Source organism: Gobio gobio (assembly GCF_949357685.1).
Source record: "Gobio gobio genome assembly, chromosome: 7".
NCBI lineage: Eukaryota > Metazoa > Chordata > Actinopteri > Cypriniformes > Gobionidae > Gobio > Gobio gobio.
Genome location: NC_137103.1, coordinates 3,379,411 through 3,405,663, shown reverse-complemented (window position 1 = coordinate 3,405,663; position 26,253 = coordinate 3,379,411). Strand labels below are relative to the sequence as shown.

At 39.0% G+C, this 26,253-nt stretch overlaps 1 protein-coding gene across 2 annotated transcripts in view; it reads left to right on the top strand.

Moving 5' to 3' along the window:
- The window catches only part of crfb1 (cytokine receptor family member b1), a 35,119-nt gene that overhangs the window by 7,729 nt on the left and 1,137 nt on the right, over positions 1-26,253 (top strand). The window contains exons 3-9 of one of the 2 annotated variants that reach the window (XM_079821843.1): positions 9,581-9,685; positions 11,958-12,078; positions 19,499-19,662; positions 19,772-19,929; positions 20,617-20,776; positions 22,597-22,721; positions 26,053-26,217. In XM_079821843.1, the coding sequence (XP_079677969.1) occupies positions 9,634-9,685; positions 11,958-12,078; positions 19,499-19,662; positions 19,772-19,929; positions 20,617-20,776; positions 22,597-22,721; positions 26,053-26,217 (945 nt within the window). In that variant the 5' untranslated portion in view covers positions 9,581-9,633. Of the gene's footprint in view, positions 1-9,580; positions 9,686-11,957; positions 12,079-15,328; positions 15,373-19,498; positions 19,663-19,771; positions 19,930-20,616; positions 20,777-22,596; positions 22,722-26,052; positions 26,218-26,253 lie in introns of those variants that run through there. The other variant, XM_079821844.1, reaches the window with a different exon arrangement.

Below are 26,253 nucleotides of genomic sequence, written 5' to 3'. Positions count from 1 at the left end.
CTGCTACTAGCGTGGGCAATTTGCGTAACGCTACATTCATCTACCAGGAGAAAAAAAAAATATTTCAGTAACGTTGTTGTTCACCACAATTAGCAATTTGGTCAAGGGCTTTGTTATTACACTACAATCACTTACCTGATTGTGATGAGATAACGTTGGTTAGCGCAGGGTTGCCCGAGGAGGACGAGACGGTGGATCTGCGCAGCCCGTCAAATGCGCTACACTCCTTAATTTGTACACCATGCAGGCGTAGGTGTTTGGTCATATTGGTAGTGCACCCTCCCGTGCAAGAAATAGGTTTGTTACACGTGTTGCACTGTGCCGAGTCCGACCCAGGTTTTGTTAAAGTAAAATAAAGCCACACTTTTGATCGCTGCAACAGAACAAGCGGCGCGGCAAGCACTTCCGGAAATACGGTGGCCACCATGGAAACCAAAACTTGCGCGTTTGGAACCGATGATCGGAATCGAAATTTTTTTTTCCAAACGATTCCAATGGCATCGTTATTTTTTAAACGGTTCCAAGTTGGAACCGGTTCTCGATGCCCAACCCTAGAAATTAGCACCCGCCACCAGCCAAATGCGGGTGATTTTGTGTTGTGGCGGGTAGATTCGCTTCACCTACCGGCCACCGTGGCGGGTAAATAAAAATAGCATAGCCGACTGTTTCAGCTGGACGGCGGACACTTTTAGAGGAGTCACACCTTCAAAAAGAAATGTACCGTTACAAATCAAATTCACAATATGCAGTAGAGAAGTTAATTTGCGCGTGGTTGCGTTAAGCGGCTTTATTGCCATAGCGGCGGAGTCTCGAGAACATGCGCTGGAAACGTGCGCGGTTTTTTAAAGACATATCGAGCTTGCGTCGCATCCACCGTTTGAACGCAAGAGGATCTCCAGATATAGAGCTGAATAGAAAAAAAGGTATCAATGGGTCTGTCCAGTAACTCGTGATGAACCTCAGGCGAACTGCACACTTTATGAGAAGCATTTCAGTTGCTCAGACTGACTTAAAGCAGCAGCAGTGACACAGAGAGAGACCGGATAGCTGGACCGAATGGCTTCAGCCAAGTGCAAGCAGAACTCACGTAGGCAGGCTATCTGACGTTTCACATGGGGTTTATTATCAGCGCCATTCCCATGCACTAATGGGGTAACGTTAGTTTGCAACACTTCACTGACAACAGCGTTATTGAATGGAAAAATAAACGATAAAGAGCAACAGAAATATATAAAGCACACATGCAGCTCACAGCTCGTGCTCCATCTAATGCTGCGTTCACACCAAACGCGAATTGAGCGTCAAAATCGCGTCTACCGCGTCTAGTTTCACGCGCGTACATTTTGAATGCATTCACGCGTCAGCAGAGAATTGGACGCGCGTAGAAATCGAGCGCTGGAAGCGAAATTGACGCGCGTTCAAGGCACTAAAGGAGAAATATGTCATAAAACACCACTCTGCCTCTTTTCATTTTCATTAAACATATATATTAAGCATTAATAGCCACACAAATGTGGTCCAGGCAACACCTACATTATCTTCACTGCATGTATGTTTAAATATCCTTAAAATATAAAGTTATGAAACTTCTCTTTGCCCTCAGTCAAAACGATTTGGCAGACAACAAATTATATATTCATGAGCGCAAAGATCGCCCATTAGATCCACACAAGATGAGCCACTACAGGACATCAGAGCCAGCGGCAGACGCCAGAAGGACTGGCCGAGGAAAGGCTGCCTTCGCCGGGGTTATGAGCAGTGATTGCCCGGTGATCGCCTGGATCTCACAACTCCAAAAACACAAGATTATTTTTTTTAAATAGGCGCTCTCTTTATAAATAAACCACAGATTTGAGCTTTAAACAACTACATTCCCACCTGAAAACGTCTTAAAACTAAATTTTGTGACACAATACTACTGTTTTTAATTTATGCAGGGTTTCTCATACACGTCACTTTACCACGTGACAGCAGCGAGCAGGCTCCTGATTGGTTAACGCGGCGCGAATTGACGCCAAAGTTCAAATTTTTCAACTCGGGCGTCAGACGCGAATTCGCTTCAAACGCGTGAATGCACAAAAGCACCATTCGCGTGTAACGCGCGTATCGCGCAAGACGCTCAATTCGCGTCCAATTCGCGCCATTCGCGCGAACTGGACGCGCGAATGAGGCGGATTCGCGTCCTTCGCGCCGCGCATAACGCGCCTCCCACGCCGCGGGACCTCCAGACGCGCGTCAACGCGCCTTTCCATTGACTTAACATTGAAATCACTCGCGCCTGACGCTCAATTCGCGTTTGGTGTGAACGCAGCATAAGGACTGCCCACTCAGCGAGTGAGTAAAATAAGTGCCTTCCCCCTTAAAGGAGCAGCACCGAATTGTACTTGTTACAAGGTATAGGTCTATTGTTTTTTTAAATGGATAATATATTTATATAATATTCCATACATTATCAGAGCTTGGCAGACAGAATTATTATATATTTTTAGACAGGTTAATTAATAGATTATAGTCTAATTAATGTTATTATTAATGTATAATTTTAATCATACATAATAAATAATCCTGCCATATAAAGTTTGCCCTTTATTAAAATAATATTTAGATAAAAATGGGACAAATAATTACATAATAACAGTCAAAATTTAAGTAAATTAATACAAAATTTAACAATTTTGAATTTCAGAATTGTCAAAAAAGTAGTGTGTAGTAGTGGTTCAGAATGACTGCTTAAAGGGACAGTTCACCCAAAAATGAAAATTCTGTCATCATTTACTCACCCTCAAGTTGTTCGAAACATGTACACATTTCTTTGTTATGTTGAACACATTGGAAGATTCATTCCTACTATGGAAGTCATTGGTGCCCCCAGAGCAGCCTGGGTACAAACTTTCAGCAAAATATCTTCTTTTGTGTTCAGCAGAACAAAGAAACTCATATAGGTTTGGAACATCATGAGGGAGAGTAAATGATGACAGAATGTTTTAGTTTTGGGTGAACTATCCCTTTAAAGTCTGCTAATATCATCATACTTGGAGATATGAATATTCACGTCAACTCTTCAACCTGCCGTTTTGCAGCAGAATTTCTCCAATTACTCGACTGTTTTAATCTGACACAACTTGTCGATGCCCCCACTCATACCAGGGGTCACACTCTCGATCTAGTCATTACAAACTCTGTTTCTCTCAGCAATCTTCTGGTGTATGATCTGGGAGTTTCTGATCATAAGGCCATCTCCATGAAGATGTCTCCACTATCCAGCCTCATCAAGCCCAAACGCCAAATCTGCTTCAGAAATCTGAAAAACATCAACCTAGAGACTATGGCATCCGATCTCCAGCATCTCCTTTCTGTAAACTGTCTACCACTCATGGATTCAGTGGACTATTACAATAACACCCTCAGAAGCATTCTGGATCTTCATGCCCCGGTCAAAACCAGAACAGTCACTTTCACCCGATCAGCCCCCTGGTTTACCAGTGAACTACGAAAAATGAAGACAGCTGGGCGTGCCATTGAGAGGAGACTCAAAACCACAGGTCTCACGGTGCACAAGCTCGCTTTTCGGGAACACCGAAAGGACTACTCAAAGTCACTTATGGAGGCACGGTCAACTTACTACTCAAACCTCATCAGAAATAATCCCGGAAACTCCAAACAGCTGTTCTGCACCATAAACCATCTACTCAAACCACAAACCCCCTCACTTACAGAAACTACAGAAGAGCACTGTAATAATTTCCTGGACTTTTTCAAAACAAAAATAGACTCAATTCACTCTACCTTTCCTGGATCCTCACCACTATCCACCCTGACTATGCACTCACAGCCTGTAATTTCGGAGCCCCTACATCGCTTTCCAGAAATCTCACAGCAAGAGGTTGAGACGATAATTAAAAAGATGAAACCTACCACCTGTGCCCTCGACCCTTTTCCTTCAGCTCTAGTGAAAGTAAACACCTCTGTCCTAAGTCCTCTGATTACCACTATAATAAACAACTCCCTCCAGTCTGGCAATGTTCCATCTGCCCTAAAAACTGCCATAATCAGACCACTTCTCAAAAAACCCACCCTTGACCCAGATCTGCAAATTATAGGCCCATTTCCAATCTCCCATTCCTCTCCAAAGTACTGGAAAAAGTTGTAGCTTCCCACCTCCAGGATCATCTCAAATACAACAATCTTTTCGAAAAATTTCAGTCTGGCTTCCGCTCTGCACACAGTACGGAAACGGCCCTGGTTAGAGTCACAAATGACCTACGGATGACAGCTGATGCCGGTTCACCATCCCTCCTCATTCTCCTCGATCTGTCTGCTGCATTCGATACAGTGGATCATGGTATACTCCTTAACCGGCTGCATCAAACCACTGGACTCACTGGCACTGCTCTTAACTGGTTTAAATCCTACATCACTAGCAGAACAGAGTACATTTCACTTGGAAGTGAGAGGTCCCGGCAACACACAGTTACCTGCGGGGTTCCTCAGGGGCCAGTCCTTGGCCCCATTCTCTTCATCATTTACATCATCCCCTCGGCCATGTCATAAGCCGCTATGGAGTCTCATTTCACTGCTATGCTGATGACACACAACTGTACATGCAATCAGAAACACACAACTCCATTTCAACAACAACATCTCTGTCTTCAACACTCACCGCCTGTCTGGAGGAGATAAGGATGTGGATGAAGCACAACTTCCTCCAGTTAAACAGCTCTAAAACTCAGGCAATTCTTGTTGGCACTCCACATCAAACCCAGTCTTCCTCCATAACTGGTATAACACTCTCTGGTCATGACGTTCCCCTCTCCACAACTGTCACCAATCTTGGTGTAAGATTTGATCCACAACTCAGCTTTGAAGCCCATATCAAAAACCTCTGCAAAACATCTTTCTACCATCTCAGAAACATTGCAAAACTCCGTCCAACGCTATCCTTAGCAGATGCTGAAAAACTGGCCCACACCTTTGTCTCCTCCAGACTGGATTACTGTAACGCACTTCTCACCGGGATCCCTAACAAAAGCTTGCAGAGACTGCAGTACGTTCAGAATAGTGCTGCTAGGATCCTGATGAGAGTTCGAAAATACGATCACATCACACCCATTCTCCATTCACTTCACTGGCTTCCTGTTCCCGCCAGGATTGACTATAAGGTCTCCCTTCTAACCCACCAGTGCATCTATGGAAATGCCCCCCCCTATCTGAAAGAACTACTCACACCTTCAACTACAACTCGATCAACAAACTCAAACCACCTCCTTCTCCCCAAGACAAAGCTCAGCACTATGGGTGATCGGGCTTTCTGTTCTGCCGCTCCTCGGATTTGGATTGCCCTCCCCGACCATCTGAGGGCACCTCAAACTACTGAGACTTTTAAAAAAGGACTAAAAACATTTCTTTTTAGGAGAACTTATGACTTTTAACCATTCAATCTATTAGTATTTTATCCTTCTTAAATGATCTTAACTGTAGCACTTTGAGATTTGTTCCAAATGTAAAGTGCAGTACAAATAAAATTTATTATTATTATTTATTATTATTAAAGTGCACCAAATAGGCTTTAGAAATAAATTAAATAATCAAATGTAAAATAATATAAAAATGTTACATTGTCGTGAATGGGTGTCCCTTATTTTGCCACACTGAAGGTGGCAACCCTAGTATGTCGTCAACACGCTTCAGAAGATGCCAAAACTAATAGTTTCATTGTTGGGACTAAAAACCTAAAACTGTAAGCCATAAAAGACCACGAATCATCCAAATGCCACATCCATTAATCTGCCCTACTCATTTTAAGAAATTAATATCAGTTCATGGTTTGTGTGTGTATAAGAGAGAAAGAGAAAATGCCAGTATTTCATTGAGACTTGAGATTAAATAAACTGCTGAAGTATTGTAGAGCTTGTAGCATTAATTTTCACATGCAGTTACACATTGTCGGTTAAAAACAAGAAATGGCTGGTAAAAACATTGAGTGGCTGGTAGATTTTGAAATCCACTAGCCACAGTGGCCGGTGGACAAAAAATTTAATTTCCATCCCTGACACAAACACACACACACTACCCCTAAACCTACCCATCACACACACACACACACAAACACACACACACTGCCCCTAAACCTACCCATCACACACACACACACACTGCCCCTAAACCTACCCATCACACACACACACACACTGCCCCTAAACCTACCCATCACACACACACACACACTGCCCCTAAACCTACCCATCACACACACACACACAAACACACACACACTGCCCCTAAACCTACCCATCACACACACACACACACACACACACACACACACACACACACACACACACACACACACACACACACACACACACACACACACACACACACACACACTGCCCCTAAACCTACCCATCACACACACACACACACACACACACACACACACACACACACACACACACACACACACACACACACACACACACACACTGCCCCTAAACCTACCCATCACACACACACACACACACACACACACTACCCCTAAACCTACCCATCACACACACATACACACAAACACACACACACTGCCCCTAAACCTACCCATCACACACACACACACACACACACACACACACTGCCCCTAAACCTACCCATCACACACACTGCCCCTAAACCTACCGATCACACACACTGCCCCTAAACCTACCCATCACACACACTGCCCCTAAACCTACCCATCACACACACACACACACACACACACACACACACACTGCCCCTAAACCTACCCATGACACACACTGCCCCTAAACCTACCCATGACACACACTGCCCCTAAACCTACCCATCACACACACTGCCCCTAAACCTACCCATCACACACACACACACACACACACACACAAACACACACACACTGCCCCTAAACCTACCCATCACACACACACACACACACACACACACACACACACACACACTGCCCCTAAACCTACCCATCACACACACACACACACACTGCCCCTAAACCTACCCATCACACACACACACACACACACACTGCCCCTAAACCTACCCATCACACACACACACACACACACACACACACACACACACACACACACACACACACAAACAAACACACACACACTGCCCCTAAACCTACCCATCACACACACACACACACACAGGAGACTGTGCAGTTCACTTTCTGTGAAAAAACTCATTCTGTGATTTATAAGCATTTTGAAAAGTGAGGACATTGGGAACGTCCTGATATTTCACAAAAACATGCCCACACACACACACACACACACTCTGATTATTACACACAGGCACGTGCAGCACACACACACACACATACACACACACACACACACACACACACATGTTTAAAGGGGTCATGAACTGGCTTTTTTTATTTTGTTATACTGTTGTCTGAGGTCAACTTATGACGTTCGCATGGTTTTTACAGTCAGAAACATCATAATGATCAGTAATAGGCTATTTTCTGCCCTGGTTTTGAGGCTCTCTGGAGAAACGCTGGGTTTTGATGGGCGTGCCGCACTGAAGACTTGGAAGTAAACGCCCACGGCTAATTGGATAAGATTTGCATATTTAATGAGCTTCTGCTCCCCTGAATCGGCCACAGCCAGGAATCGCAAAATATCTGTATCAAACAAACTCAATGATTCCTCTCTCATCCACCCGCCATTGATTGGAATGATATTTCTGTATCATTTCGCACGATTATCAGTGAATATAACGGCGAACCGCACACACACATACGTCGGCTGGCCGGTGATAGCCTGTCTGAAAAGCACATAGCCCCGGGACGTAGGGCTTTGCGAGCTGGCGTTACAGACCTGAGTCTGATCCCGAATGACCCAATCACAGCTTCTCCAGCCTGTGAGCGCGCTGAGGTGTGTCATCAACTACTGCTGTCACGATACTGGAATTTCTCACTTCGATACGATACCTACAAAAGTATCGATATTCGATACCACGGGGGAAGAACGCTGCATATACTGCCAAATAGATATTTTTAATATAATTAATTTTTTTGTCCAAAGTCCAAGCAATTAAACATTTCTTCTGAAGAGATCACTTCATATGATAAAGCTTTAAATAAACGTTGATCAATTACCATTACAATTATCTCACACGTATTTGCTAACTAGTTGTGTTTCAATAGCTCACACACAGCTCAAGGAAGCTGGAGTTCACAGTGACTTTAAAAAGACGAGTAAACAGTAATAAAACACAAATTACAAACAATAGCACAAATAAATACAATAGAATAAAGATACAAATGAAATAGACTTCTTTATTTTTTCAGGTAGGGCTAACAGTATTCAGGTAAGAAACTGAATATAAAAAAGTAATCAAGTTTAAAATAACATTGGATAATCTTCATTGTAAAAAATTTAATTCAGATTAATCCATTAAAGTTACACAAGTTAATCAGTCAAGAGCAGTAAGTGACCGTTTGTCTATTAGTAGTTTGAATAATAAATAACTGCTGTCCCTTTAAGACCTGACGTGAGGGTATGAAAAAAACATTGGTAAGACTTTAGTTAAGGGTCCAATTCTCACTATTAGCCTAACTAGTAGCTTATTAGTATGCATATTAGGATATTGGCTGTTTATTATTTCGTTTCGGGGGCATGGCCCCTTGAAAATTTAGATTTCTATGATCTACATATGTGCATTTTAAGATGTTCTGAACGCCAAAACATTAAAAACCATGTCAGTGGGCAGATATGACTGATTAAGATTTTCCATTTTCGTCAGTGAAGAAAATAAACACATGTTTAACTGATATTTATATGTTTTATGAATCGTTTTCGAAGGCTAACAGGAAAGCTACACTCTAAAAAATGCTGTGTTAAAAAAAAAAAACAAGTTGGGTTGAATATGGACAAACCCAGCAATTGGGTTGTTTTAAGCAAACATTAACCCAACCGCTGGGTTAAAACAACCCAATTGCTGGGTTTGTCCATATTCAACCCAACTTGGGTTGTTTTTAACACAGCATTTTTTAGAGTGTGGGTAACTCAATGTATTAAATTAATTCACAATATGCACACATTCATTATTATTAATCTTATGCCTAATCTGAAGAAAACGGCTTTGTTAATATTTCTTATTTGTTAATTATTTTATAAATGACACTCTATTTCAATTCAAAATGGCGAAATTAGACAAAAGTGTATTAATTTGGCTGAATATTTTTGTCATTTACTTAACATTTCTGCCTTAAAGAAGCAGCTCAGATATGAAATGTTTAGTTTAGTCATATCTCGCACTTGAGGCCGAGTCGCTGCTAAACTTTGCCCTCAGCAGCTTCTGTGAACATAAACCCCGCCTACTCTGATTTGATTGGTCATCTCAGACATTGATGAGCGCTGACAGACCAATCACAGCTCAGGTGAGAAGGCTGTTATGCAGTATCAGAGCAGCCATTATTTCACAACCTTTATTACACACCTCAGGGATGCTGTGGGTGCGGCTCTGTTCACAGTTATGTGTGTCAGATAAACCATATTCACACGTGTGTGTGTGTGTGTGTGTGATTGACCCTTCTCAGGTGCAGCTGAAGTGTGTGTCTGCTGCTGCTGGTGATGATGATTGACAGTCACCATGACGACAGCACACATGGGCCATCTTTTCCTCATGTCTCTCTACATCTCAGGTACTGATCAACCATACACAACTACTCATTCATCATTTAGTTAGCTATAGTCAATTCTGTTCTAGGTCAACAAAAAAGTGTGTGTGTGTGTGAAATATGATACCCATCAAAAACAAATGCAAATGTGTGTGTGTGTGTGTGTATATATCCACACGTGTGTTTTGTTGAGGATCATATTTCATACATCAGGCTTTATGGCTCATATATGCCCTTCATTGCATAATTAAGAGATGGGAAAGCATGCTGTGTCATATTTGACGTTTACAATAACATCATAAAGAAAAATTAAAAAGGATGTATGAACCCAAGCTGCTTCAGTCCAGGAAATGTTCATATTACACACAATATCAAAACAAATCATGAAAATGTATGAAAAGATTAAATGAAAAGTAATTTCTGTTATGAAAACTGTTATGAAAATGTAAAAACGCATGTAAAAAAATATATTGCACAACATGAAACAATGCAAATATTATTATTATAAGTGTGAATTAAATAATTAAAAGCGCATTTTAAAAAAACTAGCATGATTTCATCTCTTAAATGTCTGTGTTTTGGTAATAATTTAAAATCTTAATTTCAGCTTTTTATCTCATAATGAGGACTTTTAATCATAATTTAGATTAAGTCATGATTTTGACTTTAAATCCAAAATCTAGAATTTTTATCTCAGAATTTCATAATTTCAACGGTTCATCTCACAATGACTTGGCATGTCATATTTTTGACTTTTTATCTAATAATGTGGACATTTAAAATCATATTTTCAACATTTTATCTTATAATTATGACTTAGCATGTCTTTTTTTTTACTTTATCTAATAATGAGGACTTTTAAAATCATATTTTAACATTTTATCTTATAATTATGACTTAGCATGTCATATTTTTGACTTTATCAAATAATGTGGACATTTAAAATCATATTTTAACATTTTTTAGCATGTCATATTTTTGACATTATCAAATAATGTGGACATTTAAAATCATATTTTAACATTTTATCTAATAATTATGACTTAGCATGTCATATTTTTGACTTTATCAAATAATGTGGACATTTAAAATCATATTTTAACATTTTATCTAATAATTATGACTTAGCATGTCATATTTTTGACTTTATCAAATAATGTGGACATTTAAAATCATATTTTAATATTTTATCTAATAATTATGACTTAGCATGTCATATTTTTGACTTTATCAAATAATGTGGACATTTAAAATCATATTTTAATATTTTATCTAATAATTATGACTTAGCATGTCATATTTTTGACTTTATCAAATAATGTGGACATTTAAAATCATATTTTAACATTTTATCTAATAATTATGACTTAGCATGTTATATTTTTGACTTTTTATCTAATAATGTGGACATTTAAAATTATATTTTAACATTTTATCTAATAATTATGACTTAGCATGTCCTATTTTTGACTTTATCAAATAATGTGGACATTTAAAATAATATTTTAACATTGTATCTTATAATTATGACTTAGCATGTTATATTTTTGACTTTTTATCTAATAATGTGGACATTTAAAATCATATTTTAACATTTTATCTAATAATTATGACTTAGCATGTTATATTTTTGACTTTTTATCTAATAATGTGGACATTTAAAATCATATTTTAACATTTTATCTAATAATTATGACTTAGCATGTCCTATTTTTGACTTTATCAAATAATGTGGACATTTAAAATAATATTTTAACATTGTATCTTATAATTATGACTTAGCATGTTATATTTTTGACTTTTTATCTAATAATGTGGACATTTAAAATCATATTTTAACATTTTATCTTATAATTATGACTTAGCATGTTAAATTTTTGACTTTTTATCTAATAATGTGGACATTTAAATCATATTTTAACATTTTATCTTATAATTTAGTCATATTTTTGATCTGTGGCTCAAAGGCCACAGAGGCAAATATTAAGGCAAATATCTTTTTTTTTCAATTATTTTATGTTGTCTCTTTAATATCTTTCCTTTTTAGGGTTTAAAAGGAAGACAACAATTAGATGACACTTAAGACTAGTTGTGTTTAACAAGCTAATAGTGTGAACGAGACACAAACACTGCAAATATCTTTAAAACAAGGACAACCACATGACGGAAATCTAACAATATGAGGAATTATGACTCAGATTTGCTTGTTTCTGTTCCTGTGTTGTTTATTGAATGATACGAGCTTCATCATTTAGTGATTATATGTGTGTGTTGTGTGTCCTGTGTTCTGCTCTAGTGCTCCACACAATCCCTGCTCCTGCCAACCTTACAATAGTGTCACGCAACTTCCGGCACATCTTACAGTGGAATCCTGGGATAGGTTCTCCTCCAGGGGCCGTCTTCAGCCTTAGACAGCGGTGAGTCTTCTCCAAGAACACCTGAGCCAAGCCATTCAGACAACAAGTGGATATAACACATGTGTAATGCACTATAAAGGTGTTCATAATGGGCATTAGGATATTCTCACCAAAGTTACAGTAGCCGCGTTTCCATTACCCTTCAAATTGCGCAAATTGAAATCGCGAATTGAAAATACGCCCAATAGAAACGCGTCAATGCGTGTGCGGGCCTATGAATGCTTCAACTTTGGTCAGCGGAAGTCAATGAAGTCGCGTCTTCCATATTTTTTTACGGTCTATGTTTCAGCCTTGCTCAAAGACTAGGTCTATCCATTCCCGACGATCTTGGTTTGCTTCTTATTTATTAAATATAGCCTACAGCCAAATAGTTGATTAAACATTGATCAAAATTAAAATACAATTTATACAAAACAAAATTAATTTTAAAGAAAGACTTTCTAGAAAACACAATTCAATTGTGCTCAAAATCCATGTCTCCAGACATATGTGCATCTGATTAGCTTTACTCATGCTGCTCACTTTTCATAATCAACATATGAAATTACAATATTATAATATTTAGACATAGCCTAACTATATGAAACTAAATAGGCTACGTTTTCTTTAACCCTCTTTCCGACGAAGTCGTCGCCTTTTGATGAATTTTTTCCTTATTCCAGCGGAAACTTAAAATACTCCGTCATTTTTAGCCATACAGATCAGTGCAAGACATAATTATAAACTATAAACTGTCTACCTTTATTTACCCCTTATTACTCACTAACTTATTACTCCCTTTTATTACTCATGATAACAGCAAAGGCCGTGACTCAGGGAACAGATTATTCTCCACTCCAAACGCCGTCTTCATTTCAAATATATATTTTGTTTATTAAACGCAAAGTTTTTCATTTCAAAAGCATTTCTAAATTCAGTTTATATTTCCAAAAAACGAAATTCCGAGCCAAAATAACGAAGTGGTAAAAAAACGTTGTTACCACCATGAAGATTCAAACTTTTCGCTCGTCTCTGTATGTGGCAGCAATGCGTCACAATGACCTGCGTATGTAAAAGTCGATCATTCTTTACAGATGATGGTGTGTTTGGACAGAAGACGAGTTCTTTATTAAACTCAGAAAAAAACAATAGAATATAAAATGCCACAATTTATCATAACACCTCATATGTGCCGCTCAAGTATAAGGTGCTTTCCTTGCCATCAGTGCTATAACACACACACACGCGTCTCTTACCATTAATAATAATGGCGTGCGGTGGCTGGATATACATAAACCTAACAACATACGTAGCATGATTTTTGGAATGATTTATCACGAGAGGAAAAAAAATGTTTTAGTCGCAAAACATCAGTTAATGGAAACGTTGTCATTTCGCAATATTTTTTTGTCGACTTTTAGAAAATATTGCAAAAGTTTTGCGCAAATCTGTAATGGAAACGCGGCTACTGAAATTGTGTCATGTGACGTTATTTTGAGAAGACTGATGTTTATTGTCATCTTCAGTGTATTGTCTCTATAGTTTTGAGGTGCAAACTGCCCGTTCAGAGTCACGTTCACACCCTCCGGCCTGGTTATGGCTCTAATTATTATTCTTTTGTCTTCATTGTTATCACTGACGACTTTAATTTCACGCAGATCTAATCCCTCATTTCCATGATCAAACTTCTTTCTTAAACTCTATCAAATGCCCTTCTTGAAAATAGAAACATTTCAGTTTTACTATTCAAAATTATTCATAAAAGTAACGTATTTGCTCAGCTAGGTGAGCTAGCTAGCATGTTAACTTAGCACACCATCAATACACATCAATTTATGAGATTAAAATCACAAGTGTGTTTTATTAAATAACCTTCTGTGATCTCATGTGGCTTCGGATCCAAAAATCAGACAGAAAATATATAATTTTTAGGGCTGGGCAAATTGATTTTTGCTGGGATTAATTTTTTCAGCTTAACGCATTAAAAATATTTAACGCAAATAACGCAGCGTCCGTTTTTATATCCATTTTTGCTTAGCGTTACATGATCATCACGCTCCTATTCATGTAAATGCTTCCAAGCGTGACAAGACACAAGCGAACGCGCTGTATGCCAATGTCCTGTGTGTGTGTGTGTGTGTGTGTGTGTGTCAGTGTCCTGTCTGTGTGGATGCGTCTCATGTCAGCTAATCAGGACACACACACACACACACACGACGCATAGATAGACTCGCGTTAGTTTCCTGCTCACATCGAGTTCTCTTTTGCTCTTGAACAAACAATAACACAGAGGATTTTGAGTATTCTCATATTAGAGTCTTAAATTAGTTAAATAACGTCTTAAATGAACTTAAAGAGTTGTGAGGAAATGAGATCCGCGGCTGTTCTTAAAGAGACAGTAGCACTGATGATGATGTCATTAATGTTCATCAAAGAACAACGGGAACAGAGAAAATTGTAGCTTTAATGATGATTCATCTATATTTCATTTATTATTTATGCAGTTAAGAAAGATAACTATTACATTTCTGTATATGTATAACAGGGAAGGCCATGGGTAAATATAACATTTATTATTTTGGGTTTATGTAAAGATTGTTTTAAGTTCACTTAAATTAAAAGTTGTTTTTTTAAAGCCTAATAAATGTTGAAATTGGGAGCTTTCAGTTATACTGTAATGTAACGTCATTAATGTTTCATAGAGACATCAGTGATACTGGCCTTCAGGTGCATAAAAAGATGCAATTACAACACATATTTAAAATATACTGTCTTTAAATTGTTTATACATTAATTTGGAGAGTAACTGAAATTATTACAAATGTCGCTTCTTCTTTTTCTCCCTGACGAACCCCGGCTGGCCGGCCATCTGTGTCAGACTTAACTTTGTTGTCTCACTGCAGCTATACTGCAAAATAATAACAATAACGCGACAAAATAACGTTATCCACAAGTTTCCTACGCCCCATGAAGCCTTGCGTCAAAAGTGGGAGCGTCTTCCGGTTCGCGGTTAACAAGCGGGACTTTAAGCGTTTCCATCGTAGTTTATGCGCTCGTTTTCACATCGGATAGAAAATGTATCCGACTCAAATGAGCGCATACGTTTTTTTTATGCGTATTCATGCGCATCTTGGCGTTTCCATTCAGCATTTTTTGATGCGATATCCCAAAATGCGCATAAAAATAGGTGGATGGAAACAAAGCTTATTGACATTCAACAGTTGACCGTCATTCAAGCTCTCCAGATTTGCTAACGATGTTCATGTATTAGGGCCAGGACGCTGTTGTAGTCATGCACCAGCACTTTTGTGGAAGGTCAGTAAAGTAAGGACAATTAAGGGCACGAAAATTTTATTATTTATTGTATTGTGATATTATTAATTAAATAATAAATGTACTAAACTGAAATGTTTAGTGTGTGTCATTCATGTTGCTTCACAGTAACCTTCACTTAACCCTTGTGGCACCATCGGTAACACTTTTCTTGAAGGGGTGTGTGCATAAGACTGACATGACACCTTCATAATCATGTGTCATGTCATGAATATGAAGGAGTTTGTATGCATGTTTATAACAACTGTCATTAAGTGTCATTAGCTCAACAACTTGACATAAACCAATACATCATAACCTGTTAGTGCCTTTGTCATGACAACTTGACATTACCAAGACAACATGACCTGTCATAAACATGACATAGCTGATTAATTATCAAACTTAAGTAGTCAAATATTAAATATTATCCAAATTAAGTGTTAATACTCACAAATTATTTTATAACAGTGTCATGAATATTTTCCTTGACCTAAACTACAGTGGTACAAGTTGAATTTGTCATTAAAATGACATTAAGTGTCAATACTCTGTCAAATTATTTTATAACAGTGAAAACTGTTTAGGTGTTCGCCATTATGATGGTGTCTTAGCTAGACTTACCCATCATGTAAAAAAGCATTTCAAGAACATATAAATGTGTGGGATGCTGTAATTAACTGTTTAGGAAACCTTAAAAAAAAAAAACATTATGAACTGAGAAATATTCACGACGCTGTTATAAAACAGAGTATTTACACTTAATGACGTTTTAATGACAAATTCAGCTTGTACCACAAAAGATTTATGACAGGTTATGTTGTCTTGGTTTATGTCAAGTTGTCATAACTAAGACATCTCAAATAATGTCATCTTTGCATTAAAAATGACATAATTGAGCGAATGACACTTAATGACAGTTGTCATGAACATGCATAAAAACTCATGTCAGTCTTATGCACACCCCTTCAAGTAAAGTGTTACCACACCATCTGATAAAAAAAATAGCAGCCTATAAATGATCATTTTGAAACCTTGCCAATGATCTGAAAAACACTTAGCCTCTCCACTAACTAGCACACAATATAGCATTGGTTTACTGCTTCCACCGCCTCACAGGAAGTTGTACCAGTGTTATTTTTTACAGGTGGATAACATACTCGTCTTATTCGTCATTTTAGCATAGTTTTTATTTTGTAAACCTTATTTAGTCTCGTTTTTATTCGTCAACAATATTGCATTATACATTTAATTCTAGTCATCACATAGCCAGCATTTGTTGCGTCTCATCTCATAAAGCAACACTAGTAAACAGTGCTTTAAGATTTCCAGGTAAATATCAGTCACGCTTTTCCAATACTCGATTAGTTGATTTAATTAATGAATATTGAATAGGTTGTGTGATTATCCCCATGTTTTCTGTGCTGATGTGGTGGTGGCGCTCATGCAACCAGAGGGTGGCGCTGGCAATACCGCACCTAACAGCTGTCAATCAATCAACAGTCAATCAACAATCGCAGTGTTGGTCTGGTTTCACACTCAACTCGATTCTGTTGAGTCCTGGGGCATTTGCGTTCATCTTACATCATCACAAACGTGCACGGCGCATGATAGAAAACAGGCCGCCGTAAATATAATGTGTTTTTAATTGGGCGCAGCTGAGTAAACAAAGGCTTTTGCTGCTTGCAAACAGACTCTGACAGGGAATTGCCATTAATTCGCTGCCCTTCAAATTTGAATAGTTTAACAAAGGTAATCATATCGTGTTCGCTGGAGGGAGACTGAGATGGGGGAAAGCCTGGCATGATTGCAACAAGCCTATTTAGATGACATGGCAGACTTGTGCTCACAATGTATAGCAGTATATTCAATTACAAAGCAGTTCCCTTCAATAAACCCCACTTTACAGTCTGGTAATACATGTAACTGAGCTTTGCATGCTTGGTTTTGGGAAAACAGAGTGAACTCCTTTACGTTTACAGGGGTCCTGTCATAATTAATTGCATGTGAGCAGCAAGATTAATGGCCAGTGGTTCCTAACCTTGACCTTCACTTCTGTGGGTTCAGTGGTTTGGCTACTGGACACTGCCTTTTGAGCAGGAAAAGACTGGTGGGTTACTGAAGAGGTATTTCCAAATGCATATTGCAGGAAGAATATTGCCAATAATATGTTACTTTGTTGCAATATCAGTTTCAGCACATTCATGATAGTATTATATTTTTAAAAATGGGTTGGGATGTCTTCTCAGCAGTTACATGCTTTGCAGAGCCTATTACAATATGGCAAATAAGTTGTTATAAATAAGCTGTTTTTTTTATCATACTAAAAGATAATAAATTTGCAACTGGACAGTTGCTAGGCGGTTGAAACGATAACGCTAACAGTACCTAGTTTGGTGGTCAGCAAACTGCTCTCTGTGAGGCAATGGAGACCTAGGGCCCTATTTTAACGATCTGAAACGCAAGTGTCAAAGCGCGAAGCGCAAGTAACTTTGTGGGCGGGTCTCGGCGCTGTTGCTATTTTCCCGGCGGGATAAATGGCTCTTGCGCCCGGCGCAAATCTAAAATGGGTTGGTCTGAAGTAGCTTCATTATTCATAGGTGTGGTTTGGGCGTAACGTGAATAAACCAATCAGAGCGTCATCCAACATTCCCTGTAAAAGCAGGTGCGCAAGTTCCATTATGGATTGCTATTATTATGGCGTATTTACCAGGCGCACGCCAGGAGCGGTTCACAGCCGAGGAGACTGATGTGCTTGTAAGAGCAGTGAAAGACAGAGAAGTTGTGTTGTATGGGGATGGGAGAAACCCACCCAAAATAGCGTCGGTTAAACAGGCGTGGGAGGAAATATCCACAATTGTTTCATCAGCTGGCATCCCCAGGACGTCGCACCAGTGCCGCAAGCGCTACAATGACATCAGAAGACGGGGAAAGTCCAAGCTTGCCAGCATCAATCGGGCACGCCGTGTAACGGGAGGTGGATCTGCCTCTACTCAGGACCTGACGCCAGCAGAGGACATCGCTGCGTCCACCCTCACCCATTCTTTTTCCTGGTTCTTGACGGACAAACCAATTTGTCAGATGTCCTGATATACATATATGTCTTGCCAGAAGTTGCCACTATTGGGCAAACAGGTCTCCTTAATTATTAGACTACAATTAGCCTGAATCATTTGTAAGCTAGATTTATGCCTATTTTTTCACATCTTCGTGGCACACCACAATGATTTCCGTCATCTCATGTGTTAATATTTTTTTAGTGTAACAATTTATGATTTGCAAAAATAACTGTTGCATCTGTGTAGATTACATGAGCAAAGTGTATGCGCGTTGTGCACGCTATACATTATGGTCAAGCATGCGCCCTTAAAATAGCATAATGAACAACGCGCAACGCGCCACTGACTTTAGACTAGGTTTTTTCTGGTCAGTGGCGCAATTGTTTAATGGAACAGCAAAATAGCACCAGGGATTGTTTGCGCCGGAACACGCCTCCTTTTTTGCGCTGAACCGCCCAGGTAGCGCAAGTTCATTCACTAGTTTAGCGACGTGCTTCTGTGGAGGGAAAAGCGCGCTTTGCGCGGGTGCAAAATAGGAATGACACATGCGTCGGTGTACAAAGTCAATTGCGCTGGGTGCAAGATAGGGCCCTCAATCTCCTTTGGTGATTTACCTAGTCTGCTCCTACAAATAGACTGCTGGCATTCTGTCTGGCTTATGGCTACAGTGTGTAATGTGGTCACGTGTTAAGACAGAGCAGTTAATCAATTAGTGAAGGCAGTTTTCCACCCTGTGGAAGTTATTAGGAACATTAGAGGACGTTAACTTTTCCACATTGTTTCCGCTGTTTCAGAATGTCATGGCGGACATTGTGAACGGCCTGGGAAAATGAACTTTTATCTATTTAAACAAGCTTGTCTTAGAGCGAAAACGTTGTGACATCTCCGTGGTTTAATGCGCTGGATGCAGAGGAGCGAGTTATCTGGGTTTTTTCATTTCCTCTTTAACCATTTTGTTTCCCCTTGATTCTCTTCTTATCGCAGAGGACTTGCGTGGTGTGTGTCCTCTCAAAATGTCAGAGGAATCTAACCCTTTCCATCATATAGAGACTAATGTATTATTTCCACAGCTGCGATAAGAGGTTAACAACATGGCGGAAGATCAGAAATACAACAGTAGATGTCTCTGAAACAGTGGGCAGCATCTATGATCGCTGCACTTTCACTGTTTGGGCAGCGCTTGGCAACACAACATCAGCGAAAGTTCACAAAAGCTTTACACCATATGAAGACAGTGAGTACTTTAGCATCACACACAAGTCATATTTTCTGTTTCAGTCTGCATGTATATGCCGAGATCTAGAGTTCGTCTTTAAAAATGGCTTTGCTTTTGCTCTGTTTAGCAATCATAGGTCCACCCATTGTAGTTCTGTCTGGCTGTGGAGACTGTCTGAATATATCCATCTCTATACCCATTGAAACAAGGATAACATATCAAATACGTCAGTTTACCAATTCTCTGACCTTCAATATAAGTTGGAAGAAAGCTGAAAAGAGTGAGGTGAGTGTTTATTTCCATCTGCTCAGACGTCCAACTCATGCACTTTATCCATTCATGTTATCCAATTAGTAGATGTAAGTTATTGTTGTTAATAAAAATTCACTTTATGGTGTTGTCCTGGTGTTGATAATACAGAAAGTGGCGCTACAACTGATCCTTCAGATAGGTCAGCTGACAAACTCTTTAATTTACAGCACTTTTATTTATGGTTTGTTCCAGGGAAAGTTAGGGTTGTATGGTCAGCATCGGTCTCATCCTAATCACTGCATTTGATCCAACATTAATTTACTGTTCTGTCATGACCACTATCGTCAAAGATGATTGATTGACTATTAGCATATAGTTTGGATTGCTATGGTTCTGGCAGGACATCGTATTCCTATTGGTAGACGTGATTAGCTGATAGCTTGACTAACATGACCTGCCAGAACTGACGCTACGCTTGATTTTTACAGGTTTTGTGAGATTCACCCAATTTTGAGTCGCTCTAGGCTGGTTGAGATCACTCTTACTTAAACTGTTGAATTATTAAATTGGTAAATTCTTTTGTAATATCTTAAAATCTAGATTTATTTTCAATAATGTAATCACAGTTGATGCTCACACGCTTGTTGATTGTGTTTAAAACTATACTTGAGAAATTCAGCTGATGTGACAAGTCTTCTACTGTTGTCTTGTTAAACCTAGGCTGAACATATCTCTATATCGAGCAAGCATCATGTCCTGAAGAACCTTCAGACTGGTCATCAGTACTGTGTTAGTGTTCTTCCCGAAACCAGCAGTAACTCCAACACCCGACCCTCCGATTGGCAGTGTGAATACACTAGTAAAGAGGAGCCAAGAGGAGGTAAGGAAATACCATGCATCTCTTTACCCCTCCAGTGGTTTTGAAAAAAGTTGCCAGCATTTTTGGTCATTTTCACAAAGTTTTCATAGCTCCCAGAATACTTTATTGTATGTTTGAACATGCAATATATCAAAAAGAAAGAACAGACCCTCTGCTTTTAAACAACCATTTTATTCTAGCTTCATGCATTCTTTTTAATCAACACTTAAATGTGGGCAAGTATCATAAAAAAGCAACATTTTGTGCAAAAAGCTGAGAAAATTGTTTTTGGCTTAGACTACGTCTTCAGAACGATGATTGAACTGAACTCCATTGTTTCTCGACAGTTTTTTACTTACTAGTAAAAAGTCTAATTTGATGGCTCTCTAGTTAAGAGTTGTAAAAAATTAACATTTAATATATGTTTTAGATGACTAAAAGAACATGTAGATATGCGTAATTTAATTGTAACTACACTGCAAAAAAATGCTCTTCTTAATTAGTATTTTTGTCTTGTTTCCAGTCTAAATATCTAAAAATTCTTAAATTAAGATGCTTTCACTAGATAAGTAAAACAACATAAGAGATTTTTTCTTGAAAATGAAGTGGGTTATTGAATATTAATTTTATATATTAAAACAGGCAAAATTATTTGGCAAAAAATAATCTTGTTTCTTGTTTCTGTCCCAAAAACTCACTTAATTTTCAATTTTTTTTCCCCAGAAAAATGAAAAATGATCTTGCGTCGTTTTACTTATCTAGTGAAAGCATCTTGATTTTAGAATTGTAAGATATTTACACTGGAAACAAGACAAAAATAATAACTAAGAAAAGCATTTTTTTGCAGTGTAGATCTCAGTAATTAGAATTATAGATAGTAATAATTGACTTCTGACCATTCGTAATTACTTTCCTGATATCAAATAAAGGCTACAGATATCTCTCAAAGTCTAGGGATCATCTTTACTCTAGTAAGAATAAAATAAGACCTAGTAATAATTAACTTAAAAATTCTCTACAAGTGAAATGAGTCAATATGTGACCCTGAACCACAAAACCAGTCATAAGGGTCAATTTTTTAAATCATCTGAATAAATAAGCTTTCCATTGATGTATTTTGATAGGACAATATTTGGCTGAGATACAACTATGTTGAAAATCTGGAATCTGAGGGTGCAAAAAAATCGAAATATTGAGGAAAATATGTACTTATTGTAGTAATGACACTAACTTCGTTATAACTAGGTACTAACCCTAAACCTGAACTTAACCCATGTAGTTACCTTACATTACTCAGTACTTTTGCGGGTAAGTAAAAACGATGTGAAGTATTAGAAAGTACCATGTGTGATTTAAGTAGAGAAAGGGTTATTATCAGTTCTGCTTTGCATATGATAGGTTTTAATAGTAAAAATGGCAAAGCTCTATAATGTGAATTATGACCGTTTTTAGAAACGAGAAGTCATAACACTTGTTGATAACTGTAATTCAAGTGTTATACAAATGGATTTTTCTGAGTAAAAGGTTGCTACAAGACAAAACAGGTTTCTATAACCGTGATAAGGCAAGCCTTCAACTCTGAATGAGGGAAGACATCAGAGGAAAACAACGTTTTTAGACAGAATTGGCTCAAAATATGAGCTGTGTGTGGCGCTATATGGTTTCAATGGGAAACATCAAAGTTGTGTGCCAAATTTCACAACTTTTTACCTTTATGGGCTGCTGTGGACTCTTGTCCAGAAGAATACAGTAGAGCTAACGTATGCATATGGTTTTATTGCATGTTTTCTGCTAAAATGACATTGTAAGGTGTAAGTGTGTGTGTGTTTGTGTCTCTGCAGTGCTGTATGTAATGAGCTGGTCACTGGGAGCGGCAGTGTTAGGGTTATGTCTGCTGGTGCTAGCCTTGGGTCTGGTTTACACTGGGTCTCTATGGAAGCTGAAGAACCCTCTTCCTAAATCACTGGTAAGACCCTGTCTGCTTTCAAATACATCTGCATTTATACACATTTTCACTCACATCATTAGTGTTTCTAACCTTGTAGAAGTTTTGTTTTAAGAAATGGTTATGTTTGTTAATTTCGTCTATAAAGCAGCTCTGCAGAAAACAGTGATGTCATCGTCCAGCTCAGTTCAGTTCAAACTATATTTGAAATGACTGACGAATTGGGATCTGGTCTTTTTAAAGGAGCCTCCTGCCATCGGGGTTTGTGGGGATTCCCTAGGTGGAATGTGCAGTTGCGGTGCATTATCCCTGCAAAGTGCTGCCACCTGGAGGGGAGATCCACAACTTCAGTCCAAACCCTGTAATGCTGCGTTCACACCAAACGCGAACGAGCGTCTGGAGCGAGTGATTTCAATGGAAAGGCACGTTGACGCCCGTCGGGACGTGATTCCGCCTCATTCGCATGTCCAGTTTGCGCGAATTTGACGCAAATTGAGCGTTTTGAGCAAGTGGTGCTTTTTGTGCATTTACCTGTTTGAAGCGAATTCGCGTCTGACGCCTGAGTTGAAACATTTGAACTTTGGCGTCAATTCGAGACGCGTTAACCAATCAGGAGCCTGCTCGCTGCGGTCAAGTGGTGAAGTGACGTGATGGGAAACCCTGCATAATTAAAAATACTACCATTGTGTCACAAAATGTAGTTTTAAGACTTTTTCAGGTGAGAATGTAGTTGTTTAAAGCTCAAATCTGTGGTTTATTTATAAAGAGAGCACCTATTTAAAAAAAATAATCTTGCGTTTTTGTTAGATCCAGTGGAGAAGTTTCATAACTTTATATTTAAGGATATTTAAATACACATGCAGTGAAGATAATGTAGGAGTTGCCTGAACCACATTTGTGTGGCTATTAATGTTTAATATATATTTTTAATGTAAATGAAAAGAGGCAGAGTGGTGTTTTGACACATATTTCTCCTGGAGCACCTTGAACGTGCGTCTATTTCGCTTCAAACGCTCAATTTATACACGTGTCCACAGCAAATTGGACGCGTATAAATTGAGCGTTTTTGAAGCTAAATAGACGCACGTTCAAGAATGGATTCAAAATGTTCAAGCGTCCCAACTAGATGCGGTAGACGCGATTATGACGCTCTATTCGCATTTGGTGTGAACGCAGCATGAGGCGACAGCAGCTCATAACCCTAACCCAGCATGCAATGGCCAGGCCACCAGACCAAAGCACTCATAATGCACAAGGATAGTTCTGAGCCGGGGTTGATGCAGGAAAGTCACGGCCAGACAATGCCGTATTTTCTTGATACTCCCATCTCGCAAGTTGGCCTCTTCGTGGCGCTGTTGAGGACTGTGTCCAGAAGTTCTGCCCTAACATGACCTCTGCTACAAGGGCATCGAGAGCTGCCACTCAGTCCACTCGTCACCAAAGGCCACCCCCTGCGGCCAAAAAAGAAGCGCTCCGGCACGGCCAGCTCTGCCATGGCGTCGAGTGCTTCATTGTTCCCAAATAAGGCTGTGGGTTACAGCCGATCTTGGATCTGCTTGTCTTGAATCAGGTCCTTCACAAGCTTTCGTTCAAAATGGCAACACAGAAGTGCATCTTCAAGTGTGTTCACCCCCAAGCGATCGACCTGAAGGACCCAGACCATTCCTACGCTTTGCGTTCAAGGGGTGGGCATATCAGTACAAGATCCTCTCCTTCCAGCTGTCCCTGTTGCCCCACGTCTTTACTAAAGTTGTGGAGGCTGCCCTTAAGGAGGTGGCCATTCACATCCTCGACGATTGGCTTCTTGACCCAATCACAAATTGAGTTATGTGAACACAGGGACCTGGTGCTCAGGCACCTTAGCCAGCTGGGGCTACGGTTACACTGGGAAAGGACCACACTCTCCCCCGTGCAGAGTCTCTTTTCTTGGTATGAAGTTGGTCTCGGTCAACATGATGGCCTGTCCAGTCAGTGATGGACTGCTGGAATTTGTTCAGGAGCAGAGCAGTGATTTCAGGCTCCTGGGGCATATGGCATCAGCCGCTCGGATTGCTTCATATGAGGCCGGGTCCCTGAGATGGGCATGGCACACACCAGGCGGAAATCACACCGGCCTGTCGCCAGACTTTCAGGCTAGAGTTCCCCTAGAACAAGTGTCCAGGCATGTTGTTGTCTCAACAGATGCCTCCAACACGGGCTGGGGTGCTGTATGCAATGGACAGGACTAGTGATCGACCGATATTGATTTTTTTAGAACCGATAATTTTTGTTTTTATGTGCCCGATAACCGATATACAGAACCGATATTTATTTACTGTTATTCTTCTGTTTTTGACACGATTACAACACCACTGAACTGAACAAACCATTTTATTTATAACAATCACTCCCTCCTTGCATAGAAAACAAAACAAATCTTATTTATACACCAATAAATAGAGCGGTCTGAAAGAGCAAAACATAAAAAAAGTGCATTGTTGCTAAACTGTTTTTGTTAAAAAAATTTTATCTTCGATTAGGTGGGAAAAAAGGTCAAATAAATAAAGCACATAAAAGTAATTCTAACCAATTAAAAAAACAAAACAATCTAAACCACCTGGGGAAAAATAGCATTGCTGTTTAATGTAGCGTAATACTCCCAGTTGAGCAGAACTACGCTGTAGAAAACAGAGTCTCAGCATTCGTTTGTTTTCATAAATGGCTCCGAAATGTAATACTTAATTTTAAACTACAGTTTTAGTAGATTTATAAACTGTTTAATAGGCTAAAGAGTGAAGAATAATGTTAAATAACTGAATAATATTCTCTGGAATATAACAAACAAAACATCGTATTTTATTGCATTTCTCAAAGGTATGGTAAGTTATATCAGAATTATTAATGTTTTTGTCGTTCTAGATGATGAAATATCTGCTGACAAACTGATGTTTATCTGCATTTACACAGAACTACTCAAACTGCGATCGTTCGCGGAGATAATAAATAATTAATATCCATAGAGTTGTTTACTTCGATGTTTATTAGCGAATTAATGGTTAAGTAAATGTTTATATAATTCATTACGGTGTTTTAAACAAGTGAATCTTGTTAAAGTTATATATGCGGTGGCCGTGGAGCATTTCCTGCTCGACATTTCGACAGCCCATCCTTGGCGGATTCCCCTGAGGAAGGACCTACTTCCTCAGGAACGGGGCACTATATAATATGTTAGCAAATATGTATGTCCATAATGAGACTCATATGTCGGTTCAAGTGTTTCCAATCTTTTGACTAGTTGAGTTGGAGTTTGATTATCTCATGTCTCCTCCTGCCAATGATTGTTCAACTCTTTCTCTCTGTTTTTCTCATTTAGAGTAACATCGTTCAAGCCCACTATCTGATTACTGAACAGACATTATATGACCGAGTGTCAACTGAGGCTATTAGTGCATCTAAAAATTATCCCACCAAAAACAACAAATCACCGAAAGTGGAGGATTCAGAGAACAGGCAACATGAGGAAAACTACATCAACAAGGTCTGTGTGATGCCCGCTTCTTTAATCAAGTACAGT